Below are 19051 nucleotides of genomic sequence, written 5' to 3'. Positions count from 1 at the left end.
TTATTTTATATTCTTCTGGTTACCAACCGGTTCTCTGCCCCAAATTACTATTTTCTTCTAGAAGTTAGCGAAAACGGAGACCAGGTAATCCTAATCCCTAGAGAGTCATAGGTTATATTGATATGAAGTTTGGTATATGTAATCCTAATCTCTAGGTGCTCTTACGTTCGTTTTATATTAAATTTAGATTAATTATATGAATATTATTGAGAACATCGTTGGGTTTAATTTTTAGGTTAATTATATTTTAATTATACAATTATTTATATTTAGTATTTGATCTGGAAATTATGATAATTTATTTGTAAATTGTACTCTTGGATAATTGATTTAGAATTGTACTCTTGAATATTTGAAATTATAATTATGATATTCTTGAAAATTTGAATTTGGAAATTATATTTTTGATTAAATTGATATGTATATTATACTTGAGGAAATTTTTCAATTATGAGAATTGTTACATGATTGGATTGATTGTGTGTGATTGAAATAAATTAATAGTGGGAAGATAGCTTTGGGATGGTACCTCACAAAGTGATGAACACAACTTTTGGGCTTTATGCCTCCGATGTGAAACTGATGTGAAAAAGATTATATCTGTTCTTTCCAAAGTGGTGTCTGGCAGGGTTTTCCAGGATACTAGTATCAACTTTGGGAAGATGTGTGCACACTAGGAAGATGTGAATTGATTATGGCCAATGTGATTTGTTTGTGGCTGGCAGGGTTTCCCGGGTCACAAGGTAGACTAGCAGGATTTCCCGGATCTACCATGGTTCTCTTCCCACTAAATATAATGAACTTAAACATTATTAATAATGAAATTTGTTATTTGATTTGACTATGAAGAATGTCATTGAGTTGTGAATATTATCATATTATGATTAATGTTGTGCTAAATATGTTAGTTGATAATTACCAAATACATTAAATGAACTTAATAAAGATAAATATTATATAATGGAATTTTGATTATTATATTGATATTTGATTTGATTAAAGTGGAATTGATTTGAACACTATTATTATAATTGTAAAAAAAAAAGAATTTTGACAATTTATTTATTATAAGATTATTTTATAAATTGTTAGAAATTTGAGGTGTTACAGTAAATCTCAAATAAATATAATAGTGCTGCTGAAGAATTAAAAAAAAAACATTTATAAATTGTAGTTAATATATACTGATATGAATTCACAAATCCCAGTTAATAAGTTCCTGTTGATATGATTGAATTTCACTTAATTTTTCTAGAAATATAATTAAGTTACATCAATTTTAAATCTTAACATCTTTTACTTTAATAAAAAAATAAAAAAATGAGTGAAAATTATTCAAGAAAGTAACTAATAAAAGAAATTAGAAAGGCAGCAATACCACCAAAATGTTTAATCAAGTGATAAAAGTAATGAATTAAGGTAACCAATTGGGCATGGAATAGAAAAAGAAGAAGATACCCTTGGACTTGTGCTAGTAAACTAGCGAAGACCTCCTTCTGTTTATTTAATCCCAACAACATGCAGGTTATAAAGTGAAAATTATTACTAATTATCACAAACCTGCAACAAAAAACAAAAATGGGACCCACTGCCAGCATAAGCATTTCAGTAGCAATCTGTAATTAATTATACAATAATGTACGGCTAAGATTTCGTTAGGTGGCTTCAACGTCAAAAGACAGAACCGATATGCATAACAATAAACTGCTAAGCTTTCTTTAGTTCTGTCCTCGTGAATGTTCACGTTCTGAGTTCACAGAGTAAGAGAGAGAGAGAGAGAGAGAGCAAAAAAAAAAAAAAAAGTGTATAAGAACCTTGAGTGTCAGCTATCAGATACACAGAGAGTGTGTAAGAAACCAAAGTACGTAGCAACTTGTTTCTTTTCTCTGTGCTCCCTTTTCCTTAGTTTTCAGATTGTTTCTTTAGAAACCAAAAAAGAAAAAAAGTAACCTCAAAAAGTGCTACTTATGTCATGTAATTTCTTATTCTGAAGAACACCCTTTTGGTTTTCCTTTTTTTTTTTTTTGTTTTTTCTTGTGTTGTTTTAAACACGGTGAAAATGAATGCACAGAAGTAATACTTGGTTCTTTACTCCAAGAAAATTCTACCAATAATATTCATGTATGTATCTACATTGAGAGCTTAGAATATTATTTATATGGAAAGTTTCCAAATTTAAACGCATTTTATGTCGTCAATATCATGCCCGCGTGCAATTTCCATTTTTGGTTCTAAATGAAAAGATATGATGTAAAATTAGAATAAATATCTCCTTCAATTTTGCTTCTGATCCGTGATGTTTTGTAATTCTGGGTCGTTTTGTTTATATAGTAGTCTTGTGAAGGTGAATTTCTGAAGAGATAGTAGAGTATTTTTGAAAGGGGAGGGAGATAAAACTTGGAAGGAAGATGAATAATTCTGTTTCAGATAACAGTTTTATTATTGAGAGTGATGAAGAAGATGAGAAGGATTTGAACAGAGGTCAAGATGATGGTCATGATTCTGATTCTTCCAATTACTCAAATGACAATCCTCCACAGAGAAAACCCAGTTCTTACAACATCTCATGGCCTCAGAGTTACAGGTCAGCTCCTTCTATCCCTTTGTTTCAATTCCATTGGATTTGTGATTTTCTTCTGTCTTTCATGGTTGGGTGTGTGTATGTGCGTGCTCGCGTCACTTTATGTGCCTTTTTTTTTTTTGTTTCTGGAAGTGTCAAGGGAATCATCTGATTTCTGACAAAAGAAAAAAAAAGTTAATTTTCTTTTCTTTTCTTCACTTTTTATTATGATAATTGGAAAGTGATTTTGCTTTTTTTGGGTGAACGTAAATTTTTTTTATGCTTTTCTGATTAGTTTCACCTAATGAAGAAAAGAGAATACACCTTGTGTGTTTTGACATAGTCAAGAATCCAAGACCAAAAAGTTGAAAATTTTACAAACCATTTTTTTCCCATCTTTTTTTTTTTAGTGGCTGAACAAATTAAGGTCAGTGTCTTCTAAGTCAAGTGCATCAACTGAATACTAATGCCCTTGTGATTGATGTTTCAGGCAGTCTATTGATCTATACAGTAGTGTACCATCACCAAATATTGGATTTCTGGGCACTCCCACATTGTCCAGATTAAGTAGTTCCTTTCTTTCATCATCTCTGACAAGGAGGCACACTCCTGAAATACTTCCTTCAGTGACAAAACCTCTGTTACAACCACCAGAAGAAGAGCATCAGAGACGTAGCTCCCATGCCTTGCTTCCTCCTCTTCCTTCTAGGAGGTCTTCTATGCTTAAGAAGGATTCCAAGGTTTCTCATGAAATTCCTTCTAGGCAATGCTCTTTTGGACAAGCTGTTCTTAATGGTGAGTAGTTGAACCTTGGCTTGCTATACACTCTTACCTGTATGTGAAACTTAAGATATGTTGATAGGAGAACATGCATATTTATGTAATGACAGCTTGATGTGACACCTATGCAATGCATAAAACCATAAAACATGCAGCCCATCGTGTATGCCTTATGCTTATTTTGGATTTTGCAGGCATAAATGTACTTTGTGGTGTAGGAATCCTTTCTACCCCTTATGCTGCCAAACAAGGTGGATGGCTTGGGCTTTCGATCTTGTTCATTTTTGCAGTTATTTCATTTTATACTGGGATGCTCTTGCGTTCTTGCTTGGACAGTGAACCTGGCCTTGAGACATACCCTGACATTGGCCAAGCTGCATTTGGTACTACAGGACGTATTGCCATTTCAGTGAGTCTTCCTGCTGATCTCTACTCTTATTTGAGTTTTTCTTGAACAGTGGTAAAACTGTTCCTTTGTGATTGAAAAATCACGAATCCGAATCCATGAAATAGTCTCTTTGCAATATGCAAGGATAAGGTTACAAGGATTCCACCCCCTACTTTTGCTAGTTAGGATTAAATGGGTAGTGGTTTAATTTAGGGGGATGCTATGTTAATTGAAAATCAGTAGTCTCTGATCTCTTTCTCATGCTTTCTCCTTCTTCTTTTTTGTGGATGCAGATAGTATTGTATGTGGAGTTATATGTAAGTACTCCTTCCTTCACTCGGTGAGAATTTCATTTGGAGTCACTCATTGTAATTTATTATAGCAAAATAATATAATGATGAAATTCTGAGTGGCTACCTATTTGGATTCCACAGTTGCATCTGATTGGTTAACCTCCTCTTTTGACATGTCTAGATCTCATCAACAGTTACTTTTACAAGCATTTGGTTTTCCATCTGGCATATGATAAGTTCCACTGTGCTGTTAGCCTTTTTCATATGTTTGGAAGTCTCCCATCAGCTATATATAGCCACATGCATGTCATTGGGATTGCTTATTCGTGTTTTAATTTGTTCAAGTAGTCCTGCATGATTTATTCTGCAGTCCTACAATTTAATAACATGTTTTGAGACTAAATTTTCTCTACTTCACTACGATGCTTTGTTGATTAAAACTATGTTGTTATGCTGATACTAGGTACTGGTGGATCATACAACTTACCATCAGTTCTTTTGAGGGTTTTTTATTTTATAGCAATTGCTTTGCCTATTAAATATTCCTTCATGCAGGCTTGTTGCATTGAATATTTAATTTTGGAGGGCGACAACTTGTCTTCCTTATTTCCAAATGCATACTTAAGTTTTGGAGGAATTGAATTGAGTTCACATACTCTCTTTGCTGTGGTTGCCACCTTGGCTGTTCTTCCTACTGTTTGGCTCCGTGACCTAAGTATTCTCAGTTACATCTCAGGTAAAGCTTATTTTTGTGCAAGTAATGAGTGGCTATATCCTTTCTCTGATAAAAGTTAAACCTTGGTCTCATTTACCTTTGGTCCTAATGTCATTTCCCAAATATGGTTTTATCGTACTTCATGGTATCCTTTTCTGCCATCTTTTATTCAATCAATTTTTGAGAGGTTACTTTGGTTGTTTGGAGGGTAATATTTCATAAAAGGGTTTAGTGAATGTCATTTAAAAGGACACAAGTTGTGTCCTTTTAGTGACTTACACAGAGTCTGACCAGTCATATTGTATGTAAATCTGAAAAGTTATTTTTTTTTCACTGTACACATCAGCGATGTAATTGGGAAGAGAGAAAAAAAAATAACTTTTCAGATTTACACAAAGTTTGACCGGTCAGACTTTGTGTAAATTGGCTAAAAGGACACAATACTTCTTTTTTCCTTCATAAAATCACATAAATATTGTACAGCTTTTGAAGGTTGCATAAATCAAATCTATAAATTTCACTCTGGCATCTAACATGCCGAGAAGTATTATTAACTCATTCATAGCTATTTACTCATTTGCCGTGAATTTGCATTTTGTTTTGGCAGTCAGCAGTCACATATTGCAGTATTATTATTTGGAAAGCTTATTATAACCATTTACCTTGTTCATTATAGCTGGTGGAGTTGTTGCATCAGTTTTGGTGGTTCTCTGCTTGTTTTGGATTGGCGTAGAGGATGTTGGCTTTCATAGCCAAGGGACAACACTCAATCTTGGAACTCTTCCTGTTGCTGTGGGTCTTTATGGTTACTGCTACTCTGGACATGCTGTGTTCCCAAACATTTATACATCCATGGCAAATCGAAACCAATTCCCTATAGTACTCTTAGTATGGTAAACCAATGATAACTTTTAGCCATAGTTTGTAATTCTGCTACCACTAATCCTTTCACTAGATATTAGATCCTCAAGTCTTATACAGATTGCAATTTATATATTATAAAAAATATGCAAATCATCTAGCAGTTAGGCATGAATGCCTCTAGATGTGGAATATATGATGTTGCATAAGATTTTTATTTTCTTCAGTGGATATTCTCTCTCTGAATCCATCTAATAAAATGTCTGATTTTTTCTTTTTGTCACAGTTTTGGTATTTGTACATTGCTGTATGCCGGAGCTGCTGTTATGGGATACACAATGTTTGGAGAAGCTATTCTCTCTCAGTTCACTCTTAACCTGCCCCAAGATTTGGTGGCCAGCAAGATTGCTGTCTGGACTACGGTATACTCATTCTACATTCTATTGCAGATCTTTAACTCACTATCAGTACATTATTAATATCCTATTAACTATATAATTTGTTAACACTTATCTGTTACTTTTATTTTCGCAGGTGGTTAATCCGTTTACCAAATATCCTTTATATACTCCATATGAATACATATGTGCATGCATATTTACATATACTATTTAAAAAAAAAAAAAGGCTCACCCTCATCATGCTTAACTTATATTGTAGAAAAATTTATAAAACCTGATAAAAGACTTGGACTCTCTGCCTTGTACTCTTTTTCATGTACAAACATCCTAACACGCCCTTCAAATATCTTGCATTCTCTTCATTGAGTACTCTTACACTGAAAATGAAGAAAAATGTATTTTCTTAATTAGCATCACGTATGCGTTGACTATATCTCCTGTGGCAATGAGTCTTGAGGAGTTGATACCATCAAACCATGCCAAGTCTTACCTATATGCCATCTTCATCAGAACTGGGCTTGTAGTTTCTACCCTCATTATTGGTCTCTCAGTTCCATTTTTTGGTTAGTATTTCTACTTCCTATCCTCATGTGCTTCTTGATTGTTGATTAATTTTACTACCAAGGGAACATTCTCTTCAATATTATTTCTTCACTAAATCTTAAAACTATGTATAGACCAACATATAAAAGGAAAATGTGATTGGGATTAATTGCATTACTTTTATACTTGGGAAAATCATTGTACTGTGACACAGTTGCACTATGTTATACTAATAGCTTATCTACTTTTTGTGCAGGTCTGGTGATGTCATTGATTGGATCATTACTTACAATGCTTGTTGTAAGTTTCCTTCAGTTTATTTGATCTTGCTCCTAGAGTTACTGACCCATAGCATTTTACTAATTAAAATTAACCTTGATGACAGACTTTAATACTACCCTGTGTTTGTTTCCTAAGAATCCTTAGAGGCAGAGTCACACGATTACAGGTATGATGATTGCACACTTGATAATAGTACTCAATGTGACAGTCTTGATCAGCAATTTAGCATGTCTGGATGAATGTGAACACTTTGAAACCATTATTAAATATGACTTAAAGAATACAAATGAAAATGAATTTTGAATAGAAACATACTATATTACAATGCTAGAAGAAATGTCATCAGATATTTTTTACACAACTTATTCATTTCAAACATTACTTGTATAGTTATGATCAACTCTCTTGTAACCCTACTTTTGTTTCATGTAATCTACAGGCAACACTTTGCATTACAATTATCACGGTAGGTGTTGTATGTGCTGTTTTTGGAACATACTCAGCTCTCTCCGAGATTGTGAAGAGTTTGATTGGATGAAGTTTTGTGCCTTAAACCGTGGAAGAGTAGATATGTTTGCTATTATGGAGCATGTTCAATTATTCTACCTATTTTGATTGTTCATCCCCAATTTTGAGTCCATTTTTCGCTTGCCGTGGCTTCCCCATTCTGTTACTATTAATTGTGGGTATTCTGGTTCCTAGTTACCTTATCGTAAAAAGTTTTGCACACATTTGAAGTTTCGAGAATGGTAAATTGGTAATCATAGATTGTCTATGAGGAACAGTTGAGATTTAAAGGAGAGATTAAATGAATTTATTGAAGAGGATTTTTATTTATTTATTTATTTATATTTGAATTGAAATGTCTAATCCAATCTTTTGGTAAAGGATCTCCTTGACCATTTCATGCAGCAATATTGTGTGATTGAAAGCATATATGGTGTAGTTTATACATATAAAGTATAGTCTGATTCGAATACTGTCTTTGTGCTTGAATTTGAGACTTTTAATTAAGGGAGACAATCTCCTTGTCACTTGAAATAACGATTGTTGATAGCGCGCATAATTGTTACTTCTTGTTCTTCACAATTTGTGGAGAACAAAGGCATGGTTGAATGAATTAGAATCTCACACATTGAGATGTTGTGAAGCTAGTTATAACACATTAATTTCACTGACAATGGTCTCTTCATCTCAATTTCTAATCATAAATGCTCAAGACTCTGGATTTTATGATTCTGTGAAGTAGCATAGTTAACATTAACTTTATCAGCAGACACCTAGTCAACATTTGTCATACCACCTAAAAAGCAAACTACTTATAGTCACTTTCTATCTATTTGTTCAACATTGGAGTATGTGACAAAAAGTGTGAGCAAGTATTACTTTCCATTAAGAATGTAGAGAGGGTGACAAAAGTCTATGGTTCCACTAATGTTAGTACTCTCTTATTAATTGCTCTTTTATTTGTCACTATCACGGTTAAACTTCTATAATACTTTTACCCTAGAATCAGATAACGTCCCATTCTCCTAAACTTCATTTCCTACCAAAATGCATAAAAAATGACATTACTTAAAAAAAAATAAAAAAATCCTAGGAGACAAGTGCACTAAAATAATGTTTTCATAATTTTCTTCATAAAAATAAATTAATTTTTATTTTTATTTTTCAATAGTGTCTTTATCCATTTAGATGAGATTAATTTCTTTGTCACTCGTTCCATACCTTGTAAATTGAATCGTAATATTCCATCACGCTTCACAGCTCTAACGCCTATGCGAACTAGCTTTGCACTAATTTTTTAGTAGCCTCGGACGTACACTGCAATGTCAGTGCCATCACCCACGCTGCTCGATTGTAACCAGAAAACATAATGAGAGGCTCTATCTAATATTTTTATAATTATTTATAAAACAAACATGTATCATACCTTCACTAATGGGTAATTATTTCTGAATTTCACTATAATTACACATCTTCACTTTAAGTGTATTTTTTACCTTGATTTCATATTGGCTTGAGTATCAGAATCAGATAATATTGTGTTAACGGAACATTATGAGAATCACAATAAAAACAAAAGGCATTCTAAAGGTGCAATTAATAATTTTGAGTTTTCCAATGCATAGGTTGTTCATGTAGAGATAACAACTAATAATAAGGAAAAAGGCAAAGGCATAGAACAATGACACGACACCAATACAAAGCAAAAGCCCATTAAATATGGTGTCATGAAACGGGCCCAGGCCCACGCAAAAATCCCCTTTTTCTCAAAATTCTTCTTTTTTAGGATTTCGAACAGAAACCAAAGATTTTCAGCTTCCTCATCCTCAACTCCATTCATTACGGTAACTTTGATTGCTCTTTCTTTCCTCGATCTCTGCAATATTTTTCTTTCAATTCCTGGTTTATTTTTTGACGTGATTCATGTTGAAATGTGCAAAATTTATGGGTTGATATGCGTGTGGATTATTGGAAGTGGTTGTCATGTATTAATTCGATAATGGGTTTCTATATTTCGGTTTCAGAAAGGATCGGGTATTGTTTGTATCGATGTGGAGGTTCCTTTTGAGCTGTTGAGTCTAAGGTATGGCGATTTTATTTTATTTTTCAGTTTTGGTTATTGTTTTCCCTTGTAATTGAAATTTCATTGTTGATTTGTGCTCTGTCCTATCTGTGGGTAAAAGGAAGAAAGAAAATAGTAGAGATTGTGTTTGATGTAATTTGGAGGATATGGTGAAAGAGAGGGAACCATGATATTGTTATCTTATGTTTTGTATGGTTTCCTATGATTTCATAGCAACGAGAAAGTGGGTCGAGGTGTGGGCGGCTTTTTTTTTTTTTTTAAATCCCCTTTTTTTTATAAAAAATATATATATATATATATATATAGTTTGTTCAACTTTTATGGATTGTGTTTTGGTGGCATTCCTAGGTGACTTCTAGTTTGGAGTTGGAGATGGACAGTGGGAGTAAGGTAGATGTGCAAGCTTTAGATGGGGGTTTGCAGCCTTTGCCAAATGGGACTATTGAAGACAACTTGCAAAGTGAGCTGGAAAAGATACTGCAAGAGCAGCGCAATCAGCAGTTTATCAATCGAGAAAGGGATTTCAATATTTATAGAAGTGGAAGTGCACCTCCAACCGTGGAGGGATCTCTAAGTGCTGTTGGTAGTCTAAGGAACTCTGATTTCGGAGTGCTCAATAGTAGGGGGAATAATAATAATGGATTTTTGACTGAAGATGAGATTCGATCACATCCTGCATATCTTTCTTATTATTACTCACATGAGAGTATAAATCCTAGATTACCTCCACCGTTGTTGTCAAAAGAAGATTGGCGTGTTGCACAAAGGTTTCAAGCTGGCGCATCTTCTTCAATTAAGGGATTTGGGGACTGGAGGAAGAATGTGACCACAAATGGTGATAGCTCATCACTATTTTCAATGCAGCCAGGATTTTCTGTGCAACAGGCAGAGAATGATTTGATGGAACTGAGGAAAGCTAGTGGACGAAATCTCGCTAGGCAGAGTTCAATTCAGTTGCTTGACAGACATATGGATGGTTTTGCAAGAATGTCAGGAGCTGGTCTTGGTTCAAGGAGGACGTGTTTTGGTGACATTCTTCAGGTAATTAATTTATCCTGGTTGCATGTGTGGTATCTTTAGTTATAGATGAGACATTTTCCGTGCACAATCAACTGTGAGGTGTTATTTTTTCTTTACAACCTCATTTTGACATGAGGCAGATGGTAAAAGTTGATTTCATAATCAGTTTTTCGGAATCATCTAATATTTACAAGTTGTTGGCATGTAATGATTGTTAAAGAAGCTTGGGTGTATATTATGAAATACAGGTGCTTTGATCTGGCAGTTTAAGCCAAATTCTTCTGTCAATATTCCATTGCATACAGGGGATGTCTGACCTTACATACAGTACAATGAATTTAATGCAGTAGACATTTTCTTCTCATGGAAGAAAAAAGCAATCTTAAAAGGTTCTTTATATTGTTTGTGCCTGTTTGGCATGTCTTATTTTTAGCTTATCTTCTCCTTAGAAGCAGAAGCTTAACCAAACATAATTTTATAAAAGCTCTTATTATAAAAAGAGTTTTTATTTATTTATTTATTTTATAATGAAGAAAAAAGCCAAAAGCTAAAAGCTCCCAAGAGGATCTTTTTTTTAAGATGTATGCTAGCTTTTCGGAGTCCTCATATTTATTTTACAGTTTTATCCTTATTCTAAACTTGTATTTATAAATTTTATCCTTTACCCTAATAATCCATCCTAATAACAAATTATTTCATCTTCCCTCCTTCAAAACTATCAAAACAACTTTACATGACCACCAAGCAGCTTTTAGCTTTATTTTTTAAGCTCTTTTTTTTTTTTTTTTTAACTTTAGCTTAAAAGTAGCTTTGAGCTTTAAAAAAATATGTGCCAAACAGACTCTTTATATGAGCAAAGAAGCATACTAAAGTGATAGATTGTCTCTCTTTAAAAGTTAATTTATGAATTTTTATATTTATTTAGCTTCATAATTTAGCTCTTAAGTATTTGGCTTTTATCTGTTTGAGGGAAAATTTGTCTTGACTGATCTATTTGTTCTTTTTGAATCCTATCAAGCATACAATTGAATGTTGGGTAACATCCTTTTATCTGTAAAGTGGAAAAGCTTTTGCCTAATGATGGTTAAAGTTTTGCTGTCTAGGAACAATCTATTACGTATTTCTAATCGTAGTTAAAGATGATTCAGTTAGTTTCTGTTTAGCAGGGCTATAATAATTTATAATTTTCTCATATAGATTAATTAGGACATCAGTGTAGTTTAGAGGCACAAGCTGATTTCCATTCATCATATATGCAGTATACTAACAGTCAAAGAAGATAGAAAATAACGGTTGAAATAGTAGCTATATCAAATTATGTTGAACTAGTGTCATCAAATACATCTATTGTGTTGTTGATTTCATCCTTGTCCTTCAATCGCAACATTAACCATAGCCATCCAATCACTTTATATAATTTAAGTAAATGAACTTACAGAACATGTCCTACTAATTTTTTTATCCTGTTCTATCATTCACATTCTGTTAAACTTATAACCAAAGTTAGCGTTTTAGCAGGAAGGACTTGATCAACCTGCTTCCCTCTCTAGCAATATGTCACGGCCCGCAAGTCACAATGCATTTGGTGATATCATGGACTCAACTGGTATGGTTGATCGTGAGTCCTTGGAGGGCTTGCGTTCTTCAGCTTCTACTCCTGGTTTGGTCGGGCTTCAGAACCATGGTGTAAATGTTTCTCATAGTTTTGCATCTGCTGTGGGTTCTTCTCGGTCAAGGGTGGCAACCCCTGAACTGCAGGTTATTGGGAGATCTGTTGGGTCTGCAGTTCCTCAAATGGATAATAAAGTTTTTTCTGTTGAGAAAAGTGGTATTGGCTTGGGCACCCAGAACGGTCACTCTTCCAATATGAACGATCTTACTGCTATGGTGTCTTCTCTATCAGGGTTAAATTTGTCAAGTGCTAGACATGCAGAGCAAGATAGTCTTTTGAAATCTAAGCTACATATGGAAGTCGATAATCATCCTGATGTTCTGTTAAGCACACCAAGCAATGTTAATTTGCCCAGACATAATGAGATTGTAACAAACCTTAACACATTTAGTTCAAATGAGCAAGTCAATCTACTGAAAAAAACTGCTTCTTCTGCTAGTCTTTGCTCAAAAGTGCATTCTATGGGAAATGTAGCGAATTTGCCAAGCATCAACCTTGCTGGCCATGTTCCTGGTGCATATCCTGTAAACTCAAAATTGAATACTGTTTATAATAATCATCTCGAGACAGGTCTCTCTCTCACTCTCTCTGACTGACTCCTTTCTATGTGTGTTTTTTTATGAATTAGTTTAAGCTCAGTGAAGTTTAGCCTTAAGAGTTTGCTCTAACAGTTTGGTTCTTCGATTCCAGCTTTGAGGGGTCGCAGAGATGGACAAAGTTTAGATGAACTAGGAAATCAAGTTATTCCTGAACTTCATTCCACAACTCTGGACCCACGGTTCATCCAATGCTTGCAGCAAAGTTCTGATTACTCAATGCATGGGATGAGTAGTTCTGGTGATCCCTTTCAAATGAGAAATTTCTCTGACACTTCGCATGGAAACTTAGAGGGACTTCGGAAAGCATATCTTGAGACACTTCTTACTCAACAAAAGCAACAATATGAACTCCCACTTCTGAGCAAATCTGGGCTTCTTAATCAGGGGTATCTTGGGAGTCAGCCATATGGTCTTGGCATGCCATATTCAGGAAAGCAGATTACAAATTCCCCCCTCCCTTCTCTTGGATCTGGAAATCCACTGTTTGAGAATGAACGTATATTACGCTTAAATTCTATGATGAGAAGTTCAATGGGAGGTTCTGGCGGCTCATGGCATGCTGATAGTGGCAATAACATGGAGGCAAGATTTGCTTCATCCTTACTAGATGAGTTTAAGAACAACAAGGCCAGACCTTTTGAACTTTCAGATATCATTGATAATGTGGTTCAATTCAGGTATGAATCTTGCACGTCAACTGTTGTTTCTTGTGACATGGCTCTGGAAGTCTGAATTGATAATCTGTACCATAATGCAGTACTGATCAGTATGGTAGCCGCTTTATTCAGCAGAAATTAGAAACAGCTTCAGTAGAAGAGAAGACCAAGATATTTCCTGAGATCATTCCTCATGCCCGTGCCTTGATGACTGATGTCTTTGGAAATTATGTGATACAGAAAGTATGATTAGCATCTGTTACTGAACACTGAGAACTGTAAAAAATATGCTCTTTTTATTTGGTTATTGATTTTTGAATTTCATGCTTGACTTTGTACTATTGCAGTTTTTTGAGCATGGTACAGCGAGTCAACGAAAGGAATTAGCTGGACAACTTACAGGTCATGTTTTACCTCTTAGTCTGCAAATGTATGGTTGCAGAGTGATTCAGAAGGTGCCTTTCAAGCCTTTTAGTCTCCTATTAGTCCCTTATTCATAGGCATTAACTTGTGCCTGACTCTAAAAATCTCATTTCTTCAATGTCTTGAATAAGGTCTTATTTCCCCTAGTCAAACCTTAGTGCTCTGTTTATAGGTACAGGTTACCTCTTTTTGGCATATCCATCATGAATTTTTGCTCAATTCTTTTTCAAACTGATGCATGCTTACTTTAGTATTAAGTAAATAATGGAATACTTGAGATATTGTTGTGTATGATTTTCCACTTTCTGCAGTATTGAAATTTGTCTGTCTGTTTTTTCATATTGTCTAGTGGTACCTCTTCAAACATATAAGGTTAATCATCCTCTAGGAAGCACGGACACTCCAAAAAACAGGGAGTGTTGTGTTTGACACGCTCTGACCCGTCGACACGTTCTGACACGGTGTCCGACACGCGGTCAACATTCTCGACACATTGGCCATTTCGACACGCGAATTTGACCGTGTCCGACACAGTCAAATGGCATTTTTTGTAAAAATATTATTTTTTAAATTAAAATATATTAATGAAGCTTTCACCTGATCATATCAATTATTTTTTTTGCCTTTTTATATCATCTCAGCACCATCGTTGTCATTCTTGTTACACTCTTGTTGTGTCTCTCTGATCTCTCTAATCTGATTTGATCTCTCTCCCCCATCTCAGTTCCTGTTTTTTTATTAAAGCTTCCACCTTTATAACGTGTTGATGAGTATTATTAATTTAGTTTCATTTTTTTGTTAACTTATTGAATATTAAATGAAATATACATTATATAAATTAAAAATATTATTTAATATTAAAACGTGTCTCAACGTGTCGAAATCCATATTTTTTTAGAATTGACGTGTCGGAGTATCGTGTCATGTCACGTGTCGCGTCAGTGCTACATAGATCATCCTTAGGTATATAGTCATTAGGATTCAAACACGAATCGGATTTAGTTCTTATTTGGTTTACAGTGAATATTGACAAATACTCATTGTTGGAAGGTTAAACTTCAAAGGAACTGGCCTCCCCTCCCCCCACCCGAAAAAAAAAAACTCTTTATTATTTGTTTTTAGGTAAGATGAAAAATGAATGCATTATTTCAAATCTTAGCTAAATTTATTCACAGGCCTTGGAGGTGGTTGATGTGGATCAGCAGACTCAACTGGTGTCAGAGCTCGATGGCGCAGTAATGAAATGCATACGCGATCAAAATGGAAACCATGTTATTCAGAAGTGTATAGAGTGTGTTCCTCAAGATAGAATTCAATTTATTGTCTCATCTTTTTATGGGCAAGTTGTTGCACTTTCTACTCATCCTTATGGATGCAGAGTAATTCAGGTTAGACCATTGAACATGGTATTCATTTTCTGTTGAGGTAGTGATGAGTTTTTTTTTCTTTTAGCACTTTATTTAACTGTTAACAGTTTGCATGGATGCTAACAGAGGGTTCTAGAACATTGTGATGATCTAAATACACAACAAATTATGATGGCTGAAATCATGCAATCTGTCTGCACTTTAGCACAGGATCAATATGGAAATTATGTTATTCAGGTATGTAGCATTCAGTATATGAATTTGTTTCATTTAGATGATAGGAAATGCACATCAGCACTAGAGGTGCAGATTTTCTGCTCTGCACTTCTGCACTTATACCCACACTTGTAATATGCATTATAGGTTGGTGACTTCGGTTGTTTTTTGATTTTAGAAGAGAGCAAAGTTCTTGTTCGTAATTTGACAAAGATATTTTTCTGCTTCTGTCTTGGTCTTAGGCTCTTAGCCATTTGTTGGTCATCCCTGACTCCTTGTTAAGAATGAAAGACTGAAATCTGAAGTAGTCATCTTCTAACAAAATTGTTGGATGTATGCTGCTTCAGTTATTTGACCAGAAAATAGCGTTTTAGATCTCATGCACAATGTTTAAACTCTGTTAATGTGGCTTTTCTTTATTATCATATCATTTTATGTCGAAAAGGTCCATATGCCTTTGGCATGTTCATATTTCCCAAAATTAAATGAATATACTGTTAAGTAAGCTAGTAATTAGACATTTATTGCGCTTATATATTCCGCCACTTGCCACTGTTATTCCTGTTTCATATTTTTGTCTAAGTTAATGTATAGAGGTTTCATTATCAAGTGATACAGAACTAGTATTAGAGTCTTGGCCAATGTTGACATGCTAATATTATTGTGATAATTTGATTGAAAGTTTGGGTTTCATCTTCTTGTCCTGATTTTTTAGCTGCAATAACAGATTGGGTTTTGAGATGACTTGCTTTTGTTTTGTTAGTTATCACTTGTGATACATAAAACTTTTTTCCCCTTTTTTTAAATAAATGTTGATTTCTTATTGATTTATGCTCATTTGATTATGAGTGCTGTATCATAGCATATCTTATCTACATTATGTTTATTATTGTTTTCTAATTCCTTTTTCACATCTATAATATACTCTTCTTTGGTAGCATATACTGGAACATGGTAAACCACACGAACGGACTGCTGTTATCAGCAAGCTAGCTGGACAAATTGTTAAGATGAGCCAGCAAAAATTTGCTTCTAATGTTATCGAGAAGTGCTTGGCTTTCGGTTCTCCTGAAGAACGTCAGATTTTGGTGAATGAAATGCTTGGTACCTCTGATGAGAATGAGCCCTTACAAGTATGGCCCCTTTCATCTCTTATTGTTCAAAATTTCAGTTTTTCTGAGGCTGAAGATCTCGTCACTTAATTTAGTGTAGGATGAGATTAGTGTGTAACTTGTATTATTATACGATCATAGTTGAAAAATCTGTTCACGTGTGTTCACTTTTTTTTTTACTGAATATTTTCCTGATAAATGAAAATTAATTAATATATTAACCTATATATGGAAATTTTGGTAAGTATTTTTGTTGTTTATCCTATGTACTTTTAATATGCACTCCACGTATTCTTTTTTGGAAACTTTTTGGGTTAGTTGGATTCAGATGCTTCTGCTCTTGGTAGAATCGCAGTTGAGACCCAGATAAAATGGTTGGGAGCTTCAGTTATCTGGCAAAAAAATGAGGCAGCAGCAGTGTTGATGGAGGTTCTCCACTGGATGTCTATGCCACACAATTAACTCTTTAGGATCTAAATATTTAGCCACTTTTTATTCATTTATTTACTCTCATAGTTTTTAAATTTAATTTTTAAATCGATACCAAAGATAGCCTAAAGACAGAAAAGAAAGAAAACATCAAGCCTAAAATCCCCCCTGCCTAAAGAAGTTAATATAATATCATGTGGACCAATGGCCAACTTATCAGATATTAAACTGATAAGAACAGAGGTATAGGAATGCAGTAATTAGTGTTGGGAGAGCCACCTCCAATATGGGTCCGACATTGTTTGAATCTGATTGGATTTTAAAAAAAAAACAAAATTCTCCCACCCTGCACCAAAAAAAAAAAGGATAAAACTTTCCAATCTCTACTTAACAGTAGTAGAAATTCCTCTGTAATAGTCGTGAGCAAAGCAGTAGATAGAAGCCATAAAGACAATCCTATATCATAACAAGTGTAAGGCCATAACTCTTGAAAATACGAACATTCCTCTCCAATGAAATTGTACTTGAGAACTGCATAAATTGCTCACTACCATGGAATGATAACCTCCTTTTATGCTGTATAGCATTAAATTGTTTAAATATATCTGCTGAAATTATAGTGTTATTTGGTGGAAAATGGGAGAAAAAAAGAGAAACTGAATAATAATGTTGATACGAGAGATGTGTTACAAGACACTAACATTAGTGTTTCTAGACCTCTTTTATGGCTACTGCTTGTTTTCTGATTTTTGTCTGCATTGCCAAAAATAAAAAATAAAAACAAGCTTTTAGGAAGGAAAAATCATTTTAGGGGTTCCATTTATTTCTAATAAAAGTTCAAGTATCAAATTACATTGTTGTTTCGTATATTTATCAAATCAGAGGTGGTTAATGCACGATGATATAACATGAAATTTGCAGGCTATGATGAAGGACCCTTTTGGAAATTATGTTGTGCAAAAGGTTCTTGAGACTTGCGATGATCGAAGTCTTGAGCTGATCCTTTCTCGCATCAAGGTTCACTTGAATGCCCTGAAGCGGTATACTTATGGCAAACATATAGTTTCTCGTGTGGAGAAGCTCATAACCACTGGAGGTAAGGAATGCAGGGACTTCTTCCTTGTATAAATTTCCATTGCTTGTCTGTGAATTGTTTATGAAGCATCTTGATTTCTCATTTGCAGAAAGGCGCATAGGGTTGTTGGCCTAACTTACTACATCCTCAGGCATGCTAATTGAGGTCTGGAGGACTAGTAGTCCTAATCCTGTCACAACATAAAGGTCTTTCTTTTGTACAGCTAACGTGAATGTTAATATTACCAAGTTTCCTCTGCAATCCTTGCCAATGTAAAGCATTGGAGATAAACAGTGTCAGCAGGGCTGGAATAAATTATTTTCCGCACTTTGCTTTGTTTCGTTACTATTACTGAACAGAAAATCTCCATAAGGAGAGTTAACTTAGGATGTCGAGATTAGAGTCATGGCAATGTGTATTTATTGTGTATGTATATGAGGTACATTGTCTGTAAAGAAAATAAAGGTAAATGAGTAATTGCAGTAACCAGAGTCAGAAGATCAGGCTCTAACTTTCTTTTCCTGTATGTAAATAATTTACTGCAAATTTATTGGGTTGATCTTATCTCTTTGTATTAGAATCTAATTGCTCCACAAAGGGAAAATAATTTAAATGAATTATACCAAAGAGAAGTATTTTGTGTTTGCACGGGTCGGTTTATTGCAGAGACTTTAATATGCAATGAAGGTTCACATGATACAATCACTTAATAGTACACATCCCAAAACAACTCCCCCGTTAAGAATACGTACTCAAGAAACACCTAAGTGGACGTTTGGTACAAGAGATTTTTTTTTGTCTAGGAATTATGATTAATGGGAATATGGTAGGAAAGTAAGTTTTCTAAGAATGTTATCAAAAAGTTGTTTGATAAGATAAAATATTACTAGAAATATTGGGTAAAGATTACTGATTTTATGTTTGGTTAATTGTGAAATGTTACTGGAAAAAGGGGTTATTTTATAAAAATAACCCTTTAGTATTTTTACTTTTGCACGATTTATTTCGTTTTTTATCTTAGCAGCTGTGTCAGTTAGGTTTGTGCGATTAGACAAATCAATCTCAACCA

The 19051-nt window shown here is 34.2% G+C and overlaps 2 protein-coding genes across 3 annotated transcripts; both read left to right on the top strand.

Moving 5' to 3' along the window:
• Positions 1-1779: 1779 nt before the first annotated feature.
• LOC133292628 (amino acid transporter AVT1C) lies at positions 1780-7642 on the top strand. 2 transcript variants are annotated; one of them, XM_061491056.1, is made up of 13 exons: positions 1780-1861; positions 2435-2584; positions 3051-3355; positions 3535-3749; positions 4022-4045; positions 4577-4757; positions 5413-5629; positions 5884-6019; positions 6132-6151; positions 6416-6561; positions 6798-6841; positions 6927-6989; positions 7263-7642. In XM_061491056.1, the coding sequence occupies exons 3-13, from the start codon at positions 3280-3282 to the stop codon at positions 7359-7361; spliced, it is 1221 nt and encodes a 406-aa protein (XP_061347040.1). In that variant the 5' UTR covers positions 1780-1861; positions 2435-2584; positions 3051-3279; the 3' UTR covers positions 7362-7642. The 2 variants fall into 2 exon arrangements, with proteins under 2 accessions (XP_061347040.1, XP_061347039.1); XM_061491055.1 differs by lacking the exon at positions 1780-1861 and having other exon boundaries at positions 2241-2584.
• Positions 7643-9132: 1490 nt separating this feature from the next.
• LOC133292605 (pumilio homolog 4) lies at positions 9133-18532 on the top strand. The gene is given in 12 exon segments (XM_061491029.1): positions 9133-9174; positions 9355-9413; positions 9762-10454; positions 11952-12675; positions 12796-13381; positions 13462-13603; positions 13708-13815; positions 14959-15171; positions 15277-15387; positions 16305-16499; positions 17790-18003; positions 18092-18532. Coding segments are annotated over 10 exon segments (2988 nt in total). The 5' UTR covers positions 9133-9174; positions 9355-9413; positions 9762-9785; the 3' UTR covers positions 18118-18532.
• Positions 18533-19051: the final 519 nt, after the last annotated feature.

Source organism: Gastrolobium bilobum, unplaced genomic scaffold (genome assembly GCF_033153095.1).
Source record: "Gastrolobium bilobum isolate Gb01-03AN ecotype WA unplaced genomic scaffold, APGP_CSIRO_Gbil_v1 utg2408, whole genome shotgun sequence".
In the NCBI taxonomy this organism is placed as follows: Eukaryota; Viridiplantae; Streptophyta; class Magnoliopsida; order Fabales; family Fabaceae; genus Gastrolobium; species Gastrolobium bilobum.
Note: the sequence above shows the minus strand (reverse complement) of the source record. Positions and strands in the feature narration are given on the sequence as shown.